The 27,281-nt window shown below is 27.1% G+C and overlaps 4 protein-coding genes and 1 non-coding gene across 5 annotated transcripts; 1 reads left to right on the forward strand and 4 right to left on the reverse strand.

The window, feature by feature from the left end:
- Positions 1-3,067: 3,067 nt before the first annotated feature.
- Positions 3,068-4,676, reverse strand: LOC124926623 (40S ribosomal protein S26-3-like). Its single transcript, XM_047466885.1, has 5 exons — positions 4,523-4,676; positions 4,341-4,433; positions 3,911-3,995; positions 3,694-3,824; positions 3,068-3,361 (listed from the first exon to the last, which is right to left on the reverse strand). The coding sequence occupies exons 1-5, from the start codon at positions 4,523-4,525 to the stop codon at positions 3,290-3,292; spliced, it is 384 nt and encodes a 127-aa protein (XP_047322841.1). The 5' UTR covers positions 4,526-4,676; the 3' UTR covers positions 3,068-3,289.
- A 3,001-nt stretch (positions 4,677-7,677) lies between these two features.
- Positions 7,678-11,788, forward strand: LOC124926622. The gene is made up of 4 exons (XM_047466884.1): positions 7,678-9,419; positions 10,616-11,029; positions 11,168-11,391; positions 11,480-11,788. Exons 1-4 carry the CDS (start codon positions 8,327-8,329, stop codon positions 11,738-11,740), a joined length of 1,992 nt encoding a protein of 663 aa, XP_047322840.1. The 5' UTR covers positions 7,678-8,326; the 3' UTR covers positions 11,741-11,788.
- A 133-nt stretch (positions 11,789-11,921) lies between these two features.
- LOC124925122 (protein FEZ-like) lies at positions 11,922-13,248 on the reverse strand. The gene is made up of 3 exons (XM_047465094.1): positions 12,969-13,248; positions 12,585-12,892; positions 11,922-12,512 (listed from the first exon to the last, which is right to left on the reverse strand). Exons 1-3 carry the CDS (start codon positions 13,150-13,152, stop codon positions 11,922-11,924), a joined length of 1,083 nt encoding a protein of 360 aa, XP_047321050.1. The 5' UTR covers positions 13,153-13,248.
- A 3,523-nt stretch (positions 13,249-16,771) lies between these two features.
- LOC124926789 (uncharacterized protein At3g28850-like) lies at positions 16,772-18,419 on the reverse strand. Its single transcript, XM_047467086.1, has one exon. It carries the CDS (start codon positions 18,133-18,135, stop codon positions 16,957-16,959), a length of 1,179 nt encoding a protein of 392 aa, XP_047323042.1. The 5' UTR covers positions 18,136-18,419; the 3' UTR covers positions 16,772-16,956.
- A 3,755-nt stretch (positions 18,420-22,174) lies between these two features.
- TRNAF-GAA lies at positions 22,175-22,247 on the reverse strand. Its single transcript has one exon. It is a non-coding gene; the product is annotated as a tRNA-Phe (tRNA).
- Positions 22,248-27,281: the final 5,034 nt, after the last annotated feature.

Genomic DNA, 27,281 nt, shown 5'->3' on the forward strand with positions numbered 1-27,281 from the left:
GTGTATATATAGATGGATAGAACATGGCGTCGTGATTTGCCATAGAGATTTGACATTCACCCACCTGAAATTAACACATACCAGACTGTTTGTTCCCTCCCTATATGTTCTTTCATCACCATACCTAACTTAATTCACTTTCTTTCTTCATTCCTTTAATTTATTTATTCATAATATTCTATCATATCCACATTTACTAATCCTCTATTTCATTCTAACTATATATATAATTAATATATAGACCATTGATCATCAAGATTTAATAATATTGATTTCGATGCATGTATAACACAAAGGTTGGAAAGATCTTGATCATATATAGTCATTCTAATTTTTTTCAAATGTTATTATTTAGAAAATTATGAGAAGACTGATCGAGTTCAATTTATTTTTGTAAATAATTAAAAACCAAGGCCTGATTATATAAATATATATAAAAGATAAAATTATTTTGATAATATAAATCCTCCTCTCTCTAGTACTTGCAGAAATAGACCTAATTATACCAGCTATAGGCATGCATGATCGAAAGTTTTTCTAAATTTTAAAAGGAAATGGACAACGAACATGTTCCTTCCTTAGACAATGATATACACTTACGTACAGAAACTGTTCAAATTAAGAACATTTTCTTTTTAATCTTTTGCTAATTAACAAGTTTATATCCAATGTCAAAACCATGAAATATAAGGACTAATAAATTAAATAAACTCATTCAGGAAATCATTAATTAATATATATATATATATATATATATATATATATATACACAAACCTTAATTACAAAGATATATGTAGCTAGATAGATAGATATATGGATTCGATAGTTAATATGATTAATACTGTAAAGACATAAATTATAAGTAACATATATATATATATATGCTAGTAAATATATATAATGATCTAGCTAGATCTCTTGGTGCAATATATATGGGGAACAAATTAATAAAGCAACAACCATCCATATATATTTACCTCGGTTCCTCTTCCCTTCTATGGAAGTTTCGGTGGCAAGAGCAGGCGGCGCACACGAGGGCGTCAGTCGTCGACCCTTGGCCGCTAGCCATGAATTCCCGACATCCATCCACCGCATAGCCACCGATGCTGGCGGCGTGGTTCTTTTGACACTCCCCGTATTTTATACTAGTATGGTTGTTGTTAATATTCCTTCCACCACCACCACCACCCGATTCATCACTCAGTTTCTTCACCACCACCTGCCTCTTCTTCATCTTCAATCTTCAATTTTCTTAACCTGATCCAAAGAAGTGTTTGTCTGTAGGAATAAAACCCTAACTTTAGAGAGACATATTTTATACTCACTTTCTTCATGCATTAATCATATCTTTCTTATCTCTCTCTATATATAACAAAACTTCCTAAATAAGTCAATCAAAATATACACTCAGACTTAATTATTACTTCCTAATTTAATAAAGGTTACTTATATATATAACTATAATAATTAATATTATAGGTTGTTGTATAGAAAGAAGCTCATTGGATAGGGATTACTAAAAATTAACAGAAATCCCTCCTGGAAAAGAATCACGTATAGCCGTCCATTCATGTTTGTGGAGTAATTTATTTATTAATTAACTCTAATTTGCCACGTGGCAGTACATTGTCGTTGGCTAGCTAGCTGGATATTTTTGGTTAATTTTTCCAACTGGAACTCCAATCCTAACAATTATTTTTGGTGTTATTAAAATCGTATAGTCACAGTCGAGATATTGATTTTGTATATATATAGTTTGATTTTTTTTTAATATTTCAAGATTTTGAATTTCCCAATCAGGTTTTGTTGATATGGTAAGATGTTTTTTTTCTTCTAAAGAATGCAACAACTTTTAATAACAAAAAAAAGTTAAAATAACACAAATAAATCTCTTTTCAAATTCGAGACAATTAGAGACTATTTTAGATGTGTGTCGACAATTGTGATATGAGCAAACTATTTTTTTACATTTATGCGACAATTATGAAGGCAATCAAGTTCAAGATAAGAAATAAAGCGCAAAATTATATTAGATAATTATCTTGATTGAATGGGAAATGATATGAAAAAATCACCTAACCCAGAGAGGACACTAGGGTTAATTTGGCTAGCTTTTGATTAATTGATGCAAATTGTTAGGTAAGTTTAGGTACAACATGTGAATTAATTAATATATATGTATATTTGTAGCATTTAGGAGTACTTTCTTTAAGATCGTAATCTTAATGGATCTGCCTAAAAAAATGAAAAATATGGAGTACCCACAGGACAACTTTGATTCTTTCACTAGAAAAAATTATACTAATCTTATTGCAGTACCAAATAGATTTGATTTATTAAGCTAATATATGTCTGGTATGGACCACAAATTAATGGGCAATTTCGGGAATTTCAAGTTTTTTATTTTATCTACATCTAATGCATGCACTTGATCATGATAAAAGTTGTATATATTATCATGGGGTCCGGGTTCCATAAGTTCATAAATAATCCAATTTAAAATGGTGTGTAAATAAGGTAATTTATTTTTTGTTTACATATCTCTTGGTCTCACAACTTTTGATATTTTGTTTTAACATATTTTTACTAAAGATTAGAACATTTTAATTTATAAAAAGGAAGAAAAAAAAATATTTTACAATTTTGATGAATTACTTCAAAATTTAGTTTGTAAGAAAATATTTGAAAATTTTAGATAAATAATCATAACCATTGTTATATTTTGATTTGGTCTATATTACCTGGAGATTGATAGTTTCAGATCTTATTTTGTACTTTTATTATTTTAGTTTTTACATGGAAATATTAAAAATAGTTTCAAAAATATATTTGATTCAAATTAATAATACACTTGAGTTGACATGTCCCCTAAAATGCCCAGATACCCATCTCAAGTCCAACCACAATGGGTAGGAATGTCTTAATGCAATCCACAACTGACTGGGAAGGGATTCCCTAACATTCAAGGCCACTCCAAATGGTTATAGTATTTTAGTACTACATTTTTTCAAGAAAAATTGAATAATATTATCTTTGGCCCTGTGGGCAGATAACATTATAGGAAAAAATGCAATCAAAAGTATTAATTTAAAAAGGTTCCATTGTTTCAAGTCAAAACACAACATACTATTTTCAAAAGGGTTTACTCATTAGAGACTGAAATCAAAAACAATAATTTAAGTAGGAAGCAAGCCTTTTGAGATATGGAATTAGAGAAACAAATCCAATATAAACTAAACCTAGAGACAAGTGCTTGCTCGAAAGAAAACAGGTTTGATAGTCTTCCCATCAAGCCCGTGGAGGAGGTGCAGGTGCACCACCAGCTGGGCGGGGAGCTTGCCCAGGCTTTGGCTGATCCTCCTGCCACAAACAAAGCATACTGACTTGAGAAACAGCACATGTTCTATTAAAATTTGAACTACCAAATGTGGAAGAAACTCAGTTTAGTCCAACACAAATTAAGAGAAAAAACCAGCAGATTGGATCCATATACAGATGGATTACATGGCCACAAATGCATGTAGATTCAATTTTCATACTATAACTTAGAAATTAAACAAACAAAATATCAAGTTGTTGGATAGGAAATCTAGATTAAAAAACTATTCCTAATGGAATGCAACAAAATCTGGATGAAGATGGAATATGTTAAGCATGAATCAATAATGTTAAAATAAGAGAAGGATACATACCCTACGCCTGAAGCGCTGTGGGGGCTCACGGTTTCTCCTATCTACACGGGATCTAACCCTAACAACCTTAGAGTGAATAGCACATGAGACACAATATTGCATCTTCAGGTACAGCTTGGGGAGAGTATAAGCTGCAGGGGAAAAGAAAAGCCATGCAAATGTCAATGATTATCTAATACATACTAGATATACTAAATTAAGCAAAACAAAATCTTACATTCAAAAGCACAGGCTTCTTGCACATCCCTGACTGCAGCTTGTTCAACAATGTTTCTCACAAGAAACCTCTTGATGGCCTTGTCCTGTTGGATTTGTTCCAATTCTAGTCCCAATTAGTAAAGACATCCATAAAATTAAACTACCAACCTAAAGTCAGACGAATTCACTAAAAGCGAAACCTAAATTGAGGATAAAGTCAATATAGTCCACGCTTTGTAGCTTGTCCACATAGAACGAGCAAAAATAACTCTAATAAGAACTATATAGATTCATTATAACATTGCAACTAGCAATTTCATCAGCTTCTGATTGCAGATTTTGAGTTTTAGGTCAAGTCATGTATATATACTGAACTCCATCAAAGGATAAATAAAAGAAGGATGTGCCAATAAGCATATACAAGAGAGAGAGAGAGAGAGGAAGATAACCTTAGGACAGCATTTTCCACAGTTGGAGCAGCGGATGAACTTGACATGGCCACGGCCATGCTTGTTACGCCCACCGTTTCTTCGCTTGAAAGTCTGCAAATGTTAAACGATCCGAGTGAGAAATCAAAATGAGCGATAAACAACTATAATAAAAGTGATTCTACATGAAGTATGATGCTCACCATGTTCAAGGAGAGGTGAGAAATCCACCTGCAGAGAATTAAGCTTCAAAACGACGACGACGGCGGCCGTGGATCTGTCTAGGGTTTCTTCGTGAGTGAGAACAAACCGCTTAAACTGTTTTATATGGGAGATTAAACGGGGCTGATCTTGAATTATTTTGGAAAGAGGCTGGCGAACTTATCTCTCCAGGCCCATTAATAGTATCAGGCCCAATTAATATTCATCCTCAATCAGCCCTTTTATTCATATATTTTACAAAGTTGTCATGTACCATATCATGATAATAAGCCCAATAAGACAGCCCATGACCCATCCTCGCTATTTTTTTATAAATAAATTATTCGAAAGAATATCAAAACTCTATTTATTTGTCATATTTATTAAGTTGATTTTTCAGCCACATGTACTTGTACAGTAGTAAGTAGGAATGTCATTGTCAAACCACCAACCAACAAACACTCATTCATTAAAATGGGTATATATTTCATATTTTAACTTAATTATTTTATAATAAAATAAAAAATTATTTTAAAATTACTATTTTTAAAATTTATAAAAATATTAATAATTTTAGTTTGTATATATATTTTATGAGGTTTCATATTTTATTTAGAATTATTAAATTTAATGATAAGTTCAAAATAATATTTTAAAATAATAATTTATATTTTTAATTTTAATTTATATATATATATGTAATATTTTATTAAAATAAATATTAATCAAATCACGTAAATAATAATAATTTATGATACAATATTTTAAGATAAATAAGATTAATAATTCTAAATTTATATATATATATATATATATATTTCTATTTATAATATATTATTAAAAAATATATTAGTTTTTTTTAATATTATAAACTTATTCTAATAAATTAAACAATTTTTCTTATTTTAAAAAAATTATTTTATAATATTAAAAAAATTATTAACATTTTTTTAATAATATATTATAAATAGAATTATATATATATAATGAATAAGATTTAACAATTTTAATTTATATATAATTTTATTTATAATACATTATTATTTATAAATATATAAATAACAATTATAAGAAAATATAATATATATATATATATATATATATACTTTGAAACAAAATTTATGTAATAAAAAATCATTTGGCGGCCTAAAGGTTGAACTGTCTTTTTCGCTTTTGCCCCTGCTTTTTAGTTGTTATATGACTTATATCCTTGAAGAAAATATGAAAATCCTACCTTTCATTATTTCCACAATCAATAAAGAAATACCAAACCCAAAAGAAAATCAAAAAAAAAATCTCAAAAGTTTATAGTAATTAAACATCATCATAAAGAAATACCAAACCCAAAAAGAAATCAAAAAAAAAATCTCAAAAGTTTATAGTAATTAAACATCATCATAATCAATCCATTCAATATAAAACATATTAATGAAATGCAAGATTTTTATTATAAAAATTATTTATTTTTGGCATTTGGGACATGCCTCATAATTTTATTATTAAAAAAATGCAACTTGATCATGCTAGGCCAAAATGATGCATAAATATCGGCCTACCATTTTGACTCTTTCCATAAAATCCGTGATCAATATCAAGTTTCTCTTGTACTTTTCAATTGAAAAAACAATGAAGACAAAGAGATCTCTCAATAATAATATCAATTTGCAATTCTGTGATTTAATTAGTTAAATATAATGGTCATTATAAACTTGCTTACACTCCATTAAGTATATATACATAATCTTATATATGAGATGTATTAGATCTAAGTTCAGTTTCTCAAATTTTCAAATATTTAACATTATAACTTTTGAAATAAAGTATTAATACACAAATAAATAACAACTTCAAATAATAAGTTTTCAAAATTGAACAAATTGTGTTAAGAAATTATGTGCACTAGTTGTTGTTGTTTTTCTATTATTAGTGTTAATTTATTTCAATTTTTGGTTTGAATGTAAATAATTTTTATTTTTTTACTTTTTTTGTTGTGTGGGAAACAAAAACTTGTTTTGCTTTTCATCTCAGGTTTAGTATATAATTATTATTTTTTTATTATTAGTATGATGGTTAACCGTCAACAATAAATATCTTAGTTCGATAATAAACTCTCACAATAATAAAAGTTTTATCTATTATTTTGTTAAATATAGAAAGCTAGCATCACAGTCCACCTATCATTTGACCCTCCACATGCCTGAATTTAAGATGTGCTAAGATGGAATAATGATGTCATGAATTATGAGTAAGTGTTAACAAAATGGAGCATCCCACCATAATATGAACAATGTCAAAATTAAATTTCTTTATTAATGAAAATGCTTATATATTTTAATATCTGAAATTAATATAAAGTAAAGAAATTAATTAATAAACAGATGTATCAATCTTAACTTAAAATATAAATAACCATGTATAATGTTTATATAGTTTCAAGTTGGGTTATATCTAGTAAAATAATTTGTCTATTTAATATAATATATTTCAAACCCAACATTTTTTAATACAAGTATAAAGTATAAACTAAACATGATTTTATATTTGTTAATTATATAAGACCTTAATATATCCATTTATACTCTCTTAATATTCACTCTAGTTAATAATTCAAATGTTGTTTTTTTAATAAGATATAGATTGGATTAGTCACCTCTCTGTATGTACAATTAACTATATTACTCTTTCATTATTCAAAATATTAAAATACTATATATTTTATTTTTTTATTTTATTTTATCATTATATATTAATACATTTGAATCTTTTATAAAAAAAAATCATCTCTTCAAAATCATAATCTATCATTATTTTTTAAATATCTTAATTTTTGTTTGGTGGAATAACGTTAATTAATTATTAATGATGTAAGATTATAAATTTTAAGTAGAAAACAAACAATTTTGTTTGGAAACTAAAAATAGTAAGATTATGTTGAGAATGTGAAATACTAAGGAGTATCAAATGATGTTATTAATTAATTTAAAATAAATAAAAAAGATTTGTATTGCTTACTTAAACATTGAAATTGAATGAGTAATTGATGGTGATGGATGAGTCTTTACATTGATATTATTTTTGTAATAAAAAAATAAGAAGAGTGGTTTCGACGAAGTCTTACGTTATGTAAGGGAAGGGAAGTGAAATGAAATGTGTGATAGTAAGAAAATGAAGCAACCCCCCAAAAGATTAGCTCAAACCTTCCTATTTCACAGTCTCTCTCTCTCTCTGTAGCAGTCGCTGACAGGTATCCATCCATCTCTCCTCTCCTCTCTCCAACACTTGTTTCCCGTTCTTCCAATTAGGTCACACTTCTCTCTCTCTCTCTCTCCCCCATCTATCTTTACTCAAATCTTGTGGATTTTTCTAATTTTGGGTTGCTTCACTTACAACAAACTAATATCCTCATCAAAACTCTTGTTTTTCTCTCTCTTCTTCTTGGAAATTCCACCCTGCAATGAGTTCTCTCATTCAACTGTTGCATGCTTCTCTGTTTTCTTTTCTTGTTTTTCCTTCAATATATTGACATCTTAGTTCAATTGTTACCAATACCCACTTCAGTTATCATGCTATGAATCCTCTTTTTATGCAATTCCTCTATCAATTTCTTCCCCTCTGTGTTTGCATTCTCTTCTTCTTCTTCTTCTTCGCTCTCTTCCGGGCATCTGTCTCCAGGTTATCAATTTTTCATTGTTTCATTTCTTTTCTTTTAATTTGTTTATACGGAAAGAGTAATTCGATATATTCTTTATAATATCCAATGCAGATTAAAGACTGATAGAGATTCTAGAGGCATTACCCGGCCGGTGATGGAGAAGAAAACAGAGGAATCTGAAGAAGAAGATGAAGAAATGACTGAATTGTTTTCAGTCTTCAAGAACGACGATGGAGCTGGTACTCAAATTGAGAAATCCCAGTTCCATTTCAGTTTCAATTTTCCGACCTATGAAGAATTCTGCCAAAAGAGGAGTGAGAACATGGATGGTATTAATCAATCTGTGAATGGAAAATATGAAGATGAAGATGAAGAAGAGCTCCATGAATTAAGAGACGAGGATCAGGATGAATTCATGGAAATCCATAATTATAAAGAAAAAGAACATGATGAAGAAGAAGAAGAAGGAGAGACGGAGATATTGGAGGAGATAGAAAATGGACAGCAGCAGCAATTATTAGCTGACGAAGAAGAAGAGGCCGAGGTCTGTTCAATGAAGGGTCCATTCGAGATAGAATCCGACTCCGATTCGTCTTGTTCGATTCTTCCTCGTCGTTTTGTCGTGAATCCGTTAATGGCAATTTTCAGTGATGGGTTTCTCTCAGACAGAGATTTCGGAGGAGAATTCGAACCGGAAACTCCGATTTACGTTGAGGGAGATTGTATTTGTACAATGGAACTCCCTCCGTCGTCTTCAGAAGAACTTCATGCGATGGGATCAAGTCCAGAACTTGAACTTGGAGATTTCTACGATGAGGAAGATGAAGAGAATATTTACTCGATGGAAGATCTTAACGAGATGGAAGTAACCCATCTTAGAGCCATGGGCAAACATGAGAACTCTGATTTTCTAAATGAGAGAGATTTTCTTGAGGCGAGAGAAGAAGACATTGAGGAAGAAGAAGAAGATAGAAGAGAAACAACGGATAAATTAGAACCGTTGTGGGAGCATCAAGATCTAATCGAACAACTGGAAATGGAAATGAAGAAAGCTAGGGCAACCGGTTTACCGACCATTCTTGAGGACTCGGAGTGTCCGAAATTAATGGAAGATTTGAAACCATGGAAGATCTCTGAGAAATATGAACATGGAGATCGAATTGGTGAATTTCAGAGATTCTGTAAAACCTATACAGAGAGGATGCGCAAATTCGATATCTTGAATTTCCAGAAGATGTATGCAATCGGTCAGTCTCTCTCTCTCTCCCTTACAAATACATTCTTTTTTTAAAAAAAATTATATATTAAAACTAGACAAACCAATAAAACTTTGATCAATTCATATTCAATACATCTCAAATATGAATTCACAAAAAAAATATAGAGTGTAAAATGGTGAAATGATTCTAGACTATACTGCTAATAAATTCTTATTTAAAAAATAATAATAAATATTCAATTTTACATGGTAGTGTTTCATGGTCACGGGTTTCGTAAACATATGTGGTCATGGATAGGATAGGCTTAATCATAGCATAATAAACCAAATTTATGCATAAACTTTTGAAATTAGAACTAATATTTACAGGACATTTACTTTTGTCTTAAATACAAGTTATTGGTTTTGGAATTATTTGAGATTAATTTGTAAGTAGTTATAATTTATTTTGAGTTTTTGTTTGTTTTAAGGTTATTGAATATTTGTTATGTTTAAATTTTGGATTATATACTATTATACTGATAAAAAAAATTATTTGGAATTCTCTCTCAAATATTTTCTTCCAAACAACTTGTGTCAGGTGGATTATAAAAGAAATGTAGAACATTTATTAATATTTAGGAATACTTTTAAAATACTATATAAAAAACAAATATCTAATAATCTAAATGAAAATAACTTAAACGGTTCTAAGACGTGCCCCATTAGACAAATATTTACAGACTTTTTTTTTTATATCAAAACTAGAATTTTTTTTATGGATACTACAAAATAGTTTTTATTTTATTTAGTTTGATTAATTTTATGGTTAAAGTATCTTTTAAATGCCCTTCCTTATTTTCCCAATTAGTAATTACTAACTTATTGAATCAAACAAAACATATTTTTTACTAATTTAAGCTAAATGTAAATAAGTATTTAATTATAAAAGTTCACTTAAAAAATGTATATGGGATGTCCATTCAAAACCATATAATTATTAACTATATATTTTAGATTTGTCTATAGACTATTTATAAATAAAGAAGTTCGGTTTGTCTTGTCCACCTAACTCCAATTTGTGTTCCCTACATGTCATTGATACACTTAATAATGCTGATTATATATATATTAATACTTATTTAAATATTAAAATGTCAATATTTATGTGTAGTTTAATTATAATATAACATTATACCTTATTTCATTTCCTCATGCAAAGTTAATGGATGTGCATATTTATAGGTTTTCTACAGTTGAAGGATCCACTAAGGCCGGTTAGAGTCAAAAGATCGTATGTTCAAATGATGAGGGCCCTAGTTTTGCATAAAGTAAGGTTAGACAAATCCTCGAAAGACAAAACAAATCCGACAACGAAGTTCATAAGGGAGTTACAAGATGACCTAGAAGTTGTTTACATTGGTCAAATGTGTCTCTCTTGGGAATTCTTGCGTTGGCAATATGAGCGTGAGCTCGAGCCATGGGAGTTAGAGGGTCGTAAGATTCGCAAATACAACCATGTTGCAAGAGAGTTCCAACAGTTTTGTGTGCTCATACAAAGGTTCATGGAGGATGAAACGGTTAATGGGCCAAGAATTCATTGCTATGTAAAGAGCCGACAAATTCTTCGCAATCTCCTCCAAGTTCCTCTCGTGAGAGGTATGCTTACAAATAGTCCAACTATCATTTACAAATATTTGCTTGGTTCATTTTGTATGATGCATGACTTGTAATGAAAAAATGTTTTCTTCCTTGAGCAATATCCAATATGACTTCTTTGGTGGTTAATTTATGTAGATGACTATATTAGAGAAAAAAAGAAACCGACAAAGATGAGCGAATATGACATCACAAGTGACATGTTAGTGGAGATTATTGAAGAATCCATAAAGACATTTTGGGACTTCCTTAGGGCTGATAAAGATTGCAACATTGTGCCTCTTCAAAAGGGTTCAAAAGAGATTCACTTAGAGCCCAAAGATCTTGAGCTCTTTGTGGAAATTCAAAAAGATCTCTATAAGGTATAAAAAAATGATACAATATTTATGATAACTCATTTAGTATGATTAATTCTAATCAATTCATTTGTTGTTGTTTTTCGAAGAACAGAAGGACAAGCATATGAGAGATGCTTTACATAGTGAGAACTCGATACTAAAAATGTTAAGAAGGAATCGAGGAGAAGAAAAAAACCCAGATCAACTTGTGTATTTTCTTGCACAAGTCGATATGAGACTTGTGGGTAGAGTACTCAATATGTGCAGGCTAACCAGTGACCAATTGATATGGTGTCGAAACAAACTAAACAAGATAAATTTTGTGGGCAAAAAAATTCATGTAGAACCATCATTTTTACTCTTCCCATGTTGATTCTACTTTGTTTTTAAGCTTATAGAGTAGCTATATATATGTTAATTATATATATATATATATCCATAATGTCACAAGATAAAAGCTTAGACCATGATCCTATTTACAAACTATAGTATATGTGTATATTTTATTTTAAAAGATAAAAATGAAGAAGATCGAAGAATATAGGCCTCCTTACTTAATGAGTTGAATTACTTGGATAAGCAGGTGAATTCCATATCAGATTTCCATTCGAAACCACCTCAGGCTGCTGATCCAGAGGGAAACTGAAAGGAAATCCAATTGAACTAACATTAACCATTTGTTGATTCCCGTTCTCTATACTTAAATTTGCTTCATCCTCTCCTTGTCCTGCATATTTGTTTCCTTGCATATCTTGTGGCATAACCATAGAGAAGTCATTAAAGTCTTGTTCAGTCCCTTCAAACTGTGCGTTCTTCGAGTTATTATTGTCAACATCAAAGTTGAAAAGCACAGAAACTGGTTCTTCTCTTGCTGAGTACATAATGCGTGATGTGGCAGTGGGTATGTCTTCTTTATGAAGTGTGAAAGGAGATGAGATTGGGTTTAAGGGTTTATAGTATGGAATGTCTATATCACTAGAACCAAACTGGATTGATGATGATTGGGTCATTTCAGATGTCCCGTGGCTGAATAACTCTGGTATTGCAGTTTCAGGCTGTGGAGACATCCATGATTGAGATAAGACTCTCTGTGCCAGTGCAATTGAACTAGTTTTCTTGAATATTCTACATATTGCCCATGCATCCTAGAACACAGATTATTATGTTATATTGAACAAAATTTTAAGAATGAAATGCGAAAACTGCAAACAACTAACATTTGCAGACACGGTTTTGTCAAATGTCCTGTTAGGTGAGTTTGTTGAGAGTGAGACAGGAGAAGGTAAGCGAAACTCGTGCATCATCCAGTCGGTTTTGATTCCTCTGGCAGCCCTTCCCCTATAAAAAACTAAGGATTTTTTCAAACCAATGCATTTGTTGCAATCAGAAGAGTATATAGGCCTATCAGTTCCAGTGGCCTTCCAGAAACCAGCTCCAGTAACACGGTTTGGCCTTGCACTATTCCTGTATTTACGGTCCCTTGGGCAGTAAAAATACCATTCTTTCTCTCCGGTTGATGCCAACGCTGATGAAACATTGTTAAAGTTATAAATGATATTAATACAAATAAATGTTTAACATAATTATAAACTTTTTTTTACTTGGAAGATCCCATGGATTGTATTTGTAGATGTCAACTTGCTTGATTAACTGAATAGACAGAGGTCTCTGTTGAATTTTCCTCTTCAAGTAGAACCCAACCAGCTCTTCATCTGTCGGGTGAAATCTAAATCCAGGGAGCATGACATCCTCGATCTTATCATCTATATCGATCTTCTCATCCATTTTCCTTTTGCTTCTATCAAAGAATTGTAGTCTATTTATGAGAACCCTTTTGGGATTTGTTTAAATCCAAATTTATCATCTCAAGAGAGACTATAATTTGAGCTGTAACCAAATGAAACTGGTATTCCTTTCTTTATATTTTTACTCTTAACCAAGTGACAAAAAAACAAAGACTTCTATTCTAACCCATTGATTGATTGTTTTAAAATATTTGTATGGTAATTGAATTGTCCTTTTTGCCAACTCTTTCCAATGCATTTGCTTTGATTTTTAATTCTTTATAAGGGGATTAAATTTGCTAACCATTTTCTCCTTCTTTTACAGATGGGACAATACAAGAAACAAGAATGATAGTATTTGTGAGTTTGAGCGATAAAATAGTAAAAAATTATAACAAAAGGAAAGGTGGGTATATTATATTAATGGTAATATGATGAATGATTAAGAAAAGGAAATGATGTGAAGTTGATGGAATTGTAGCATTTGGTGTATGATTATGAAATGAAAGGTAACACAACATTTTCTATCTTTCTCTCTTTATCTGATTATTATTATAAAATACTTACTAATTAGCTTGATGCTGATGTTTTGATTCCAATATTATTTGGGTTAACCCAAAACCTAATCTTTTTCGAGTATGAGTTAATTTTTAAAGGGTTTGGAACCATATCTATTATCTGGTGAAGGGCCAAGATGCAGTAGATAAGCTGTCCCAAAATGAAACATGTCCTGTTTGGATAGGCTTTGAGAAGGAAACATTGACATCTTGTTTGTCCTGTTTGAATCCAAAGAAGAAAATGTCAATATGGTTCTTGTCAATCGGTATCAGTTTGAATAATTTACTTTTTTCTTATTTTCTACAACTCCAGATCATGTAAAGATAGATACATACAGATAAATCCAAGAAAATTTGCCTAATTAGAAGTAGCAGGTAATTGTTCTGCCTAGCTTCTATTGGAGTTATAGAATGATTGATTGGTTGTTAAGTTACATATATACAATGATATTCACTCATCTTAAATAATACTTGTTATATTTACCAAAATAGTGGTCAAAACCAGGATGATTAAGGATTTTCTCATGTTTTTTGGTCAAATTTGTGTTTATAGTCTTGTTTACATTTTAACCTAATGATGTATGTGGAAGAAAGCTTAAAGATTGTCAATTATATGGATAAACAAAATCGAAACATTTTAGAATGTAATTTGCAATAATCTTCTAGGGTTCAATTCTCAATAAAACTTTTCACAAGTTAAAATAACTTTGTGACTTTTGTGGAGCTATCTTCCTACAAATAAAAAAGGGTAAATAATAATTTTATATTGAAAGAAGTTCATTCATCAAATCAAATATTCTATAATAAAAATATAATAACCAACTAGGGTAGGTGGGAAAAGTCTATATTTTTTTTTATTTAAACAATTAATTTAATAAAAAAAAAATAACCACAACAATAAAAGTATAACATGAAACAAAGGTACAAAAATTATAATAAATTAAAAAATATACCTACAATTTATTTTCAAAAAGAATAATAATGTCTCCACGTAAATTCAAAGATTTTTCAGATCTAATCTCTGACATCGTTATAATAAATAGAGTCAATAGCTAAGAAAACAAATATCATGGTTCAATTTCATTCCCATTATTAATCACAATTGCGCCGAAAATGAGATTTATCTAGTTTTGGCCAACTTGCAAACACCTCAACATATAATTGAATGGTCTTCTAATGTGACATTGGATCAAGAGTCCACCATTAGGATTAAATATTTATTTGCCCACAAGCCATTCTTCTTTGCAAAAATTATCCGACACCATTTGGATATATGGTAGTGCATGCCTTATTGAGTATCGTGATATCCCAGATGCCAATTCCAATTTGGATATATAATAATGCCTTATTGAGTGCATGTGTATACTTTTATTGTTTTCTTAACTTTATAAAAAAAAAAAAGTCATTATTACCTTAAGAAAGTAAAGATATATGAGTTATAATGCAAAATTATCATTCTTTACTACTTTTAATGTTTTTCTTCTTTTGCAAACAACAAACAATATAAAATAATAGTGACAGTGTATCTTACATTTTCTAAGGCATATATATATATATACTCAGATATCATAGTTAATGTAAAAAAAATGTTAATTTAAATAAAATGATGGCACTTTAAAAAAAAAAACAGATAACAGATATATTCATTTTTTTTAATCCTAAGTTCCTAATCATAATTAGACATTCATTAACTAAATTGTTAAAATATATATTTTTTAAAGAGGAATGATAGAGAGCGCGACTCTGAGACAGCGACTGGGAGCGCGATGCCTACGTGGTGTGCTACGTGGGTTGACAGGTAGAATATTCTCTTTTTATTAATTATTTTATCTCTTTTCTTATTAATTAATTTCTCTCTCCTCTTATTAAATAATTTTTCTCTCTATCTCTACAAATTAATTTATCTCATTTATCCATATTCTGACGATTATTATTTTAATCATTTATTTCATATTTATTATCTCTCGTTTAAGGGTTAAAATAAATCAATAATTTACAACAAATTCTCACATTAAATATTTTAATAATATGTTTAAATAAATTCTAAACCCTATACCTTAAACTCTAAATCCTAAACTCTAAAACCTAAATACTAAATTCTAAACCCTAAACCCTAATTAATATCAATGATTAGTTGAATTATGAATTTATCTCTTTTATTTTTATTTTATTTTTATGACTTTTCAATTCCTTTATTTATCAAATATTTTTTATGGCCTCTTTTTTCTTTTTATTATTTTTTTTTATTGACTTATTAATATTTTTTTAGTTTTATTTATCCATTTCTATTTTCACGGTTAATTATTTTCTCTCCAGTAACTAATTATTAATAATATGAGAGAGAAAATAATTAATAAAAGAATAGAGAATATGCTCTCTATCATTTTTCTTTTTTAAAATAATATATATTTTATCATTATATATTAATATTTTTTTAAATCTAAAAAAAACCTCACATGTTTAAAATCTACGTAATCTAACATTTTTTAAATAAATTGAAATTTATTTAAATAAATCTTATGGTGGAAGTTTTAAATATCAAATATTATTTTTGAATTTCAAAATTAGTTTATCTCCTTTAACCACTTTCCTTAAATTACACTTTTATACTAATTAAGGGAAAATTTGACACCTTAAAAAATCTCTTAAATTGCAATGGTGATCTGCTCTTAAATTTATTTGCGTAAATTATTACTTAAAAATATTTTGACGAAATTATCCCACGCAAGGGCAGGATCGTCTCGCGAAGGAAAAATTATGAAAAATCCAGAATTATCGTGTCCATCGCGTGACGATCGTGACCTTACGATAAAAAGTATTTTCGTAAAAAAAATAAATTAAATGATCATCGTGCTTTAAACCTTTTTTAGGATCATTTCGTCAAATTTTACTTATTATGACCTACTACTTTTAGTATTTAAAATTTATTTATTTAATAAGGAAATCCGAAAAATTAATAACAAATCTTATCTTACTAATTTTCAAAATTTTGAATCAAATATGACAAAGTAAAAGTATTTTGAAAATTTCCACACATACAAACAGTACACACAGAAAGACGTTGAAAGTTGAAGCTTTTCTTCTTCTTCTATACAACAGAGTAGAGCAAATGAAGGAGAAACCAGGAAAACAGGGGAAATTGAACAATGATTCAATGAACCAAATCAAACATATGAAATCATATATAGAATTATAATCATCAGATTTGTTCTGTATAGACTTTATGTATGAATGAATGTATGTCAAATTCAAATGCAGCAATTCGGACATCGAATTAATCCATTCTCATTACAATCTGGGCATCTCTGAAATCCATACTCTTTCTCATCATCATCATCATCACCACCTTGTTCTTGATAATTATCATCTTTCTCTTCGTCCTCTTCTTCGCAGTAGATCTTACAACTCCCCGAACACCTGTCACAGGGTACGAACCGTATATCTCCGCAAGCTTCACAGATTCCACCGCCGTCACTGCCGCTTCCGGTCTCAATTCGCTCGCAGTTCTCAACCTCCTTCTCCAACTCCCCTTCTTCGTGCATTCGCCGGATTTCTTCCGCCCCTCCGATGTGCTTATTACCAATAAAAACCCTTGGCATACCTTTGAAATCTTGATCTCCAATTAGCTCCTTTAGCTCCTCCTTGAACCCAGAATGCATCGATACATCTCTTTCATCAACTCGAATCCCAAGACTTTTCAAGATTTCCCTCACATGGCAGCAATCCTCGTACGTCTTTCTGACTCCTCTCAGGCTCGTGAAATACAGAACCACCCTGTCTTTGCCGGAATTCTTTTTCACCTCTTCTTCTTCTTCTTCATTTTCTGATCCTGATCCGACCAGCTCGTGCTCGTTCATTGACTTGATGTGAAATGGGTTTGATGGGGAAAGATCTTCCAGTGATTTCCTGAATTTGGTTGTTAAATTTGAGTTTAAATTTGATTCTTCTTCAGCCATTTCTAGCCAGAGTGGTTTTGCTGCCGGCTCATTATGATTATGATTATCAATCTCTACCCGGAAAGAGAAACTCCGATACTGATGCCCCGGCCGGAGGGGAGTGATGTCATCAAGACCTTCCATTAATTCCCAAGCGTTAATTGGCTCCGGCTCTCCGGGAGGTGTACGGATTGGCGTCATGGGAAGGATTTTGGGTATCTTCTTATCTAGCATCTCCGACCAAGTCTTGGCTTCCACCACCGCCAATGAGAAATCCTTGCCCACATTCAACTTCTGCTTCTCGTTGTTGTTGTCACCGTCGAGTTTGATAGACCCGATTGTAGAGGAAGTTACGCCGACGACATGGTAACTGTCGCCAAACCATTCCGGCGGGTGATGAACGTGCATCGATTTACTCCTTGTCGGCGTCGGAGAGAACGACCCTTTGCAATTCCGGCATACCTTTTTCTGCTTCGAACTTGCACAACCCATTAATTAGCAGGGAAGGAATTAAAGATGGCAGCTTTGGATCGAATTAATCAAACCGGTCAACAAAGAATTGACACATTCTTAAACAGAATTGATGTAAAGTTATATGGGGATTGGAGTAGGAACATTCTCAAAAGTATGCGCAGAAAAGAAAGACGGACCATTTATCGATGAGATCAAGAAATGAGAAGAAGTCAGGCCGGCGGCTGCGGTGGAATTTCAAAAAATCTCACTCTCTCTCTCTCTCTCTCTCTAAAAAGTAGGAATTTGACAAAGGGAAATCACCAAACCAAATAGCAAGAAAGAAAAGAAAATGGTGAGAGAGAAACATCCGGCGAGAAGAACAGGTGGTGGTGGGGTTACACTTAAAGGAAAAGTTTCACCTTTTCCCTTAAAACAGGCCACGACTATATCTCTACTCAAATGGTTTTTATTTTTTAATAGAAATAATTTGAATTTCATTGACTCATTTTTATATATATTATTCTGTATTACAAACATTAAACAGGTATAACTTACCTTCATCATCAACTAATTGTATATTTTTTTTTGTTATAACTTTAATTCAAGATATTTTTACTTTTTAGTTGGTCATTGCAATGAATATGTCATGTGAAGTGATATGAAAATTCAAAGACAACTAAAAATTATATATTGAGTTTATCACAAGATTTGCTTGAGTTTATCACAATTTTTTATTGTTTTAGGCTTTTCCAATTTTTTATTTATATTTTTTTGCTTTATGTGACTGTTAAAAAGTGAACTTCAATTTTTTAATGTTATAAAAGTGGCCACCCAAAAGGTTAAAAAATATGTATATGATACAGCTAGATTTTGAAAGGAAAAAAAAAAGTTAAAATTGTTAATATATATTTATATATTAAAGTATTAACATTTATATAAATTATTTTATAAGTTGAAATAACTCTGTTTTATTTATTTATATAGAGAGAGAAACCTTCATCCAGAAGGAAAGAAAGAAACACTATTCAACGGGAGTCAATTTGCTCCAGTTTAATATGAAAGCTAATATATATTTTCCAATATGATTTAATTGAATTAAATTTTTTTCTTAAAATTTGAACAACTAATTAAAACAATGGTTATGTAAAAGATTTTGTTTGAGATTTTTTAAAAGTAAATAATCTTATTCAATATATTTTGATAAATTTAGAAGTCAAACTGGACTATTACTTACTATTTATCCCTTTAGAACTCTTTAAATGTACTAAGTTTTTTCCATTTTTGTTTGTTTGTTATTTAATTATTCTTTTAAAATTATTTATTATATTATTATTATAATCATCAAATTATTTAATTTATCAATTAAAATATAAAAATATTATTTACTTTAATTTTAGATACAAAATATATTTTAGTATTTCATCCTAACAAATTTTCCAATAACAAAAATATCCATACAAATTTAAATAAAAACCACCCAAGATCAAACAAGCTCTTAGAACCCACTTGATCCTAAATCTGGAAATTCTATTCGAGTCCTTACAAATATAAGTTTAGTACAAATTAAACTCCAAATAAAAAGCATACCAACAAAGCAACAATCAACAACTTTTACATTTAAAACAACCACCAACAAATTCTTCAATACAAGCTCAAAAAATATGAAATAAAATAAAAACAAACACTAAATAAAAAGAAATAGCCAATATGTAGCTAGCTTGATAATGTGATTGTTTTGTAAAAATAAATTTACTATGCTTAGTTGGGATGACATTAATGAGTTTATTAATAATATTTGTTTTTGTATTTTATTGTTTACAAGTCATCTTTCATAATCTTTTGGTTATATAGAAATTCAATTTTTATGGGTATATTTAATTATTTTAACCTAGAAACATCTATATTATTATTAAAATAGTAAACTTTATAGAAAATAAAATTCATGTGATCATCTCAAATTGTATTTTGAATATATATATATATATATATATATATATATATATATATATATATATATATATATATATATATATATATATATATATATATATATGAAATAACAATTCAATGTGATTTAATGGACATTTAAGTATAAAATTTACTAAATTATATAATTGAAGTATAATAATTATTATATTATACAAAATAAATGTTAGAATTCATATAATTAAATTATTAGCATTCCATTTATAAAATGTTGACTTGACTTAAAATTAATGTAAAATCGTTATTGAATTAATAATTACTGAATTTTATTGTCCTTTAAACTAGTTAAAAAGGTAATAAATTTATTAATAAGCCATAGTATTAGGGGGTAAAACCAAAGACTATGGAACTAAAATTAGGGGTAAAACTAAAATAGTTTTCTAATTGAGGGCTAAAATTAGGCAAATAGATAAGTTTAGGTGTATAAACGATTTTCTCTCTTCCTCAGAAAAACATGACACTTTAATAGTCAAAGTCAACAAGTAAATCTGAACGGTGACTTGCGTCTCAACCGCGTGTTGACAATTCAAACCGCAAAATCAAACCAGACTTACTTTGAAATGATTTAATAATTATATATATATATATATATATATATATATATATTTTAAAACTTTTCTTATAAAAAGAAAATAGTGAAAATTTAATTTTATTTATTTTAAAAGTTAAACTAACTTAGTGAATTATTTAAATTTATATTAAATATGTCATTATATACATTTACTAACTATATATTTTACATATCTTAAATCACACTCATCCACAATATATAATTTAAGTCTAATATTTTAGTGGTCACTTAACAAATTATTTCAAAAAGTTATAAAATCATCGTTTACTGAATTTTATTTCTAACAATGTTGTCTATAATAAAATTGATGAAATTTAGTTTATTAGATTTGCATCATAAAATTTTCTATTTTAATATCTCAATTGATAATCATTAATTTTATATTCTTTAATTCTATTGGTGATATTTTAAAATTTTTAAAAAACTAGAATGAATTTTCACGGTGATAAAGTACTGTAACATTTAACATTTGTCCTCTTATAAGCTACCTGATGTAGAAATAAATATTTGTTTGTTGTTTGTTATCATTATATCTCGAATAAATTTTATGAAAAAAAATTAGCTCGTATAAATTTTAAATCTTAACTCTGTCATTGTTTTAAATACTGGTTTTTTTTATTAGTGGGTTACTACTTAAATCAATGGAGAACATTTACAATAGATTTTCTATCTATCATCTATGTGCCCTCTCTTATGGACTAAGATATATTTTGTGTAATTGATTTTCTATCTATCATCATATATTCATTATAACCAGTTCTCTTTTTTAGGTTTAACCTATGACATTAGGCCTAAGTAATGGTGATTATTTACCAAACCAAATCAATCATTTCGCTTGTCAATCCAAAATTATTGATTTTAGTTTAATTATTGAAAATAGGGACTCAGCTAAACAACTTACAACTTGAAAATCCTTGGGTGAGTTTTCATTTTGTTGATTATTCTTATATTTAGCATTTGAATGTTTATTTTGTTGATTAGATTTTTTAGATACTTGTTTTATATGTTGGCATATTATTTCTCATGAATAAATCTTTTTTTTTTTTTTTTCTGTAGGAACATGTGAATCAAACAAAAACATTTAGAAAGAAAGAAAATATCCAATTGCAAAATGAACGTTAATTAGGCTATATATGTGACAGTGGGGAGCTAGGATTCAATATTGTATGTAAAGGTACATCTGCCATATGATCATAATCCCGCTTTAGCTGAATATCAGCTGGAATGTCTTTGCCATATATATTGATGATCATAGCTTCCACTAACAGCCACCCTTTTTCTCTAAATTATATTTTTTCAGTTACTTTTCTTTTTATTGGTATTTCATGGAGTATATTTTAGCACTTCTTGATTATTTAATATATACATAAGTATTCACTTTATAAAAACTATCAAGAAATAGACTAGAAAATATAACTTTATGTTTTCTTGACAATTCTTTATACATTATATTGATATTCTTCAAGAACAATGTTACTCTTGTTTAGTAAATACATTACTTTTATGGAGAAAAAAAAATAATGCGGTGAAGGTGGATCGAACACCTGACCTTCAGATCTTCAGTCTGACGCTCTCCCAACTGAGCTATCCCCGCTTGTTGTTTAAATGATTTATTTTATTATAATTCTTATAACTTTGTATGATGGTGGCAAAATGATAAAACTTTATTAGGATTCTTATTTTTATGATTTTATAGTTATACAAATCTAGAGAAAGAAGGAAATATATTATGTTCGATGATATTTTGAATTATTTATCTAAGGTTAAATAATATATATATATATATATTATTTTAATAATCTACTAGAGTTATTTCCCTACGTTGTAGGGGTTATTTTACACATGATAAACAATTTTTTAAAGATAAATATTGTTGATTACAATTTAGAATAAGATAAAAAATAAGTGTAAATTAATTACATTATAACGTTAAAATTATAATATTATATAAATCACACCACCATTCATTCATGAATATTAGAGTGAGTTTAAAAAAAATGACATATTTTTATACTAATAAATTATATTTTAAATATTTTTTCTCATTTTTATAATATTAAATACTTTAAAAGATAAATAGATATTATTTTAAACTTTTAAGAGAAGACTCATATAATACCTTTAAATATGACAAATTATAGATATAAAAAATGTTTAACAAAAAATTTAACTGAAATTAATCATTAATAAATAATAAAAAAATCTTAACAATATAATAAAAAAAATCTTATAAATAAAATAAACAAATAACAATTACAGAATTAAAGGAGAGGAGAGCACATGGAGTCGCTCCGATTATGTGAGACCCAACTTTTACTATCTATGAGCTATTTTTATGACCTTACATTTTAGAAGTTAGCGGGATATGGGAGTCTTTCAAGATAGATTGGTTCAGTTCCTACTGTAATTCAAAAGAATATATCCGAGCTTTTTCTGGCCTTTTCTCTCTTGCTTATCCGCTTTTTTATATTTAATCGGTCCACCTCATTATCTGGATCAATTTCAGATATAAAAACTTTATTATTGACCTAAAAATATTATAATTTGACATATTATAATAAATAAATATATCAAACAAATTTTAGAATTAATAAAAAAAATTAATATAAAATTTAAATAATACCATTATATTATATTATATTACTCAACTTTTAGTTGCTAAAATTTAGCTTCACAATTACTTCTTATCCTTAAAATAATTTGTCGAACTATAAAATGTGAAAATATTTGCATTTTTTTTATTATAAAAAAATAAAAAAATATTTTTAAATATCTTAAATCAAAGATTATAATATAAAAAATATCATAGTTATAAAAAAATATGATCTTTAGGCCCTTTTTTATATAAAAAAAATAAAACAATAAAAATTAACTAATAAGTTTTGCTTACAAAATAAAACTACATTATCAAACTATTTGAAAAAAAATAAGTTCTTTTAAAAGGTTAATCTAAATATTTTTAGAAAAATAAAATAAATTATAAAAATTTAAAAATTAATGTAATTTTCTAATTAACTTTTAATGATATGATATTTATTTTAGATTCATTATCTACCTATTTATTATTCAATTCCTAATTCAAGAAAAATAATAAAAGAAAAAATATAATTCATATATTTATATATTTATATACATAATCAATCAAAAATATAATTAAATTATGAGATAGAAAATAAAAAGTGAATAAAAAAATAAATTAAACTTAAAAAAATATTTAAGAAATTTTGATAAAAATAAAAAAAAAATACAAATTTGGTACATCAAATTTAAAATTACATTATTATTATTATATAATAAATGTTTGAAAATATTTAAACTTAATTTAGATAATAAAATCTTATGTCATTTTTCTAAATCATATAATTTTTTTGATTTTTTTATATTAAATATTATTTTATATGATATAATAACATTTAAATTAAATATATATATAATTAAATAAATAAATAATATTATGAGTTTATAACTATAATTTTAAAAATAATTTATTTTTATTTAAGTTATTTAAACTTAAAATAAAAATTGAGAAAATTTGATTGAAGACAAAGATAAAATTTAAAATTACATTATTATTATTATATAAATAAAGGTTATATCATTTCATATCATTTTTTTACATTATATAAATTTTTTAAATAAAAAATGTTTTATAAATTTGTAATTTTAATTATAAAAATTATTATACCCATATAAAAATGTACTATTAACAAAAACATAAAAAATTAAATTTCACTCTAAAAAAAGTAATTAATCTTTTTTTTTTGATGTAGGATAAATAAAGTATATATTATTATTTTTCTTATATTAAATTAAATCTCTCAACTCTAATTTAATTTATAGAACATTTGTATATTTACTGGATGGTTCTTAATTCTTAAAGATGAGATTATTTACTCTAATTTTTAGTTACATTTTTTTTTTGTCTTAATTTCTTGTGTCAAAGTGCTATGCAAATTCTTTGAATTTTTATATAATTTTGTTGATTGTTTTTTAAAAAATATTTTATTTTATGAATTATTGTTATACAATAATAAAAACAAATTCATAATCAAATGAAGATAACATTACTCTTCATTTTACAAACTTTATAAAAAACGAAATTAGAATTCATTTTATAAAAAAAAACTAACATAATTTAATAGTCAATACCCGATTTTAATTTAAAAAATGAATAAATATAAATAAATTATATTGGCTTCAAACTTAATTTATCTTTTGAAAAAAAGAGGATTGTTATTAGACTTCTAAAATATTTTATTAAATATATTTTTTATTTTTATATATTTCTAAATGTAATTAAAAAATTAGATTTTTTTTTATAGAAGACTAATTTTTGTTAGAAAATTTTTCTAACAAAATAAACGAAGTAATTTACTCGAAGATAAAAGAGGGGATAAACTCATACGAGATGAATGATAAAATAGTATATAACACATTTTACCTATCATTGATATAGTTTGATATTATAGTTCAGCATATAAATAAGTATTTATAACCAATTTTCAAAAAATCTCTTTTTTCTAAGACCAACCTAGTCCAAAAAATTTGAAAGTAGGTCATGGAAAAATTTAGATTAATAAAACTCCTTCACTAAATTATAAAAAAAATTCTCTTAAACAGTATCTTGTAAAAAAGAAGATTAACCAAATGATACAAATTCTATATTTATAATCAAAGATTAAGTGAGTTTTAATATATTTTGTTCAATAAAAAATATATCACTGATAATAGTAACTTAATTCTAATAATAATTTTAACTTAAAAGCAAGATATATGTTTATATAATATAAAATATGTTTCCATCATATGTATATTAATTATTTTTAATTGTTAGAGTTGACTGCTTCAAATTTTTGAAATGAGTTTCAATAAATTTAGTAAAAAAATTGTTGAAATGAGTTTCAATAAATTTAGTAAAAGGATTGTTGAGACATTTGTATTTTTCATAAAGTTAGAAAGGGTAGATATACAAAAGTCAAGACAAAAAAAAATATTTTAGAGATAGATCACACTCAGTCACTGTAAAAGATGAAACTATGTGGTAGTAGGGTAAATACCAGTATTGATAACATTCAAGAAAAATGCAGAAAAATTATCAAATAATAAATAACTGTAATAAAAAAATATTGTCCACAAATAAATAATTTCTTGAACAACCAAATTAAGAAAATTCTCTTACAAAAATTCAAACTAAAAAAATAATATTATTTAAAGAAAAAATAAGTTGGACATTTGTATTTTTTTATAAAGTGAGATAGTATTGATATACAAGAGTCAGAAAAAAAAAGAATATTTTAGAGATAGAACTTTGTTTGAAAGTTTAAATCACACTCGGTCATTGTGGAGATGAAACAACTGTAGTAGTGTAGTAGAGTGATTACCGGTATTAATAACATTAAAAAAATGCAAAAAATTACTAAATAATAAAAGCTGTGATATAAAAAAATATTGTCCCAAATAAATAGTTTCTTGAACAACCAAATTAAGAAAATTCTCTTAAAACAATTTAAACTAAAATAATAGTATTATTTAAAGAAAAATAAGTTGGCTCAATCAAATTCTCTTTAGAACTGTGTATTTTTAATAAAGTGAGATAGTGTAGATTTACCAGAGTCAAGATAAAAATAAGAATATTTTAGAGATAGAATTTTATTAAAAAGTATACATCACACTCGGTCATTTTGGAGATGAAACCACACTTTAGTAGAGTAATCACCATAACATTTAAGAAAAAGATATAAAATTACCAAATAATAAAAACTGTGATATAAAAAAATAATATTTTCCACAAATAAATGATTTCTTGAACAACTAAATTAAAAAAATTCTCTTAAGCAATAAAAAAAATTAAGTACGAAATTAATATATAGATTTTAGTTGAGAGAAATATTTAATATTATTATTTAAAATATTTATTTATATATAACCACCTATTTAAAATAAATAGTCTTAACTTACCTAATATATATATAATTTTAAATTTTTATATATTATGATAAGTAGAAAGCAAAAAAAAATTAATTAGAAAAAAGAGTAATATTAGGAATTAACTAGAAAGATAAATTATGAAATGAAAAAATTCTTGAATATAAAATAATGAATTGAGATAGAAATCATAATGAATTTGTGTATAAACCTTCGTATTCATCTATTAAACATTATTATATATTGTTATTATATATATATATAAGTAAATATGTTATGTAATATTATATATTTTAATATAAAAAATATTTTATATTATTAGTGTGAAAAAGAGTAAGAAAAAAAATACTTAATAATTAGATTAAGAAAGAAAGTCAAAATATATATAAAAAAATTAATTTAAAAAGTAGAGTAATTTATAGAGTTAATTAAGAGAGAGAAATTATGAATTGAGATAAAAATAATTTGTGTATAAACCTTCGTATTCATCTATTAAACATTATTATATATATAAAAATAAATATGTTATGTAATATTATATATCTTTAAGTAAAAAATATTAATAAAAAAATATTTTTTATTATTAGTGTGAAAAAATATAAAAATTTATATAGTAAGTCGAAAAAAATACTTAATAATTAGATTAAGAAAGAGAAATATATATATTATGAAAGATATTTATTCTCATACTTAAAATGCAACA

Source organism: Impatiens glandulifera, chromosome 2 (genome assembly GCF_907164915.1).
Source record: "Impatiens glandulifera chromosome 2, dImpGla2.1, whole genome shotgun sequence".
NCBI classification, from domain to species: domain Eukaryota; kingdom Viridiplantae; phylum Streptophyta; class Magnoliopsida; order Ericales; family Balsaminaceae; genus Impatiens; species Impatiens glandulifera.

Coding starts and splice junctions, on each gene's coding strand:
- LOC124926623 (XM_047466885.1), bottom strand. Junction 3,996..4,340: donor GTGGAAAATGCTGTCCTAAG/GTTATCTTCCTC, acceptor CAAATCCAACAG/GACAAGGCCATCAAGAGGTT. Junction 3,825..3,910: donor AGAAGCCTGTGCTTTTGAAT/GTAAGATTTTGT, acceptor TTTCCCCTGCAG/CTTATACTCTCCCCAAGCTG.
- LOC124926622 (XM_047466884.1), top strand. CDS start 8,327: ATGGAGAAGAAAACAGAGGAATCTGAAGAAGAAGATGAAGAAATGACT. Junction 9,420..10,615: donor CCAGAAGATGTATGCAATCG/GTCAGTCTCTCT, acceptor GCATATTTATAG/GTTTTCTACAGTTGAAGGAT. Junction 11,030..11,167: donor CCAAGTTCCTCTCGTGAGAG/GTATGCTTACAA, acceptor TAATTTATGTAG/ATGACTATATTAGAGAAAAA.
- LOC124925122 (XM_047465094.1), bottom strand. CDS start 13,152: ATGGATGAGAAGATCGATATAGATGATAAGATCGAGGATGTCATGCTC. Junction 12,893..12,968: donor CAATCCATGGGATCTTCCAA/GTAAAAAAAAGT, acceptor ATGTTTCATCAG/CGTTGGCATCAACCGGAGAG. Junction 12,513..12,584: donor ACAAAACCGTGTCTGCAAAT/GTTAGTTGTTTG, acceptor TCTGTGTTCTAG/GATGCATGGGCAATATGTAG.
- LOC124926789 (XM_047467086.1), bottom strand. CDS start 18,135: ATGGGTTGTGCAAGTTCGAAGCAGAAAAAGGTATGCCGGAATTGCAAA.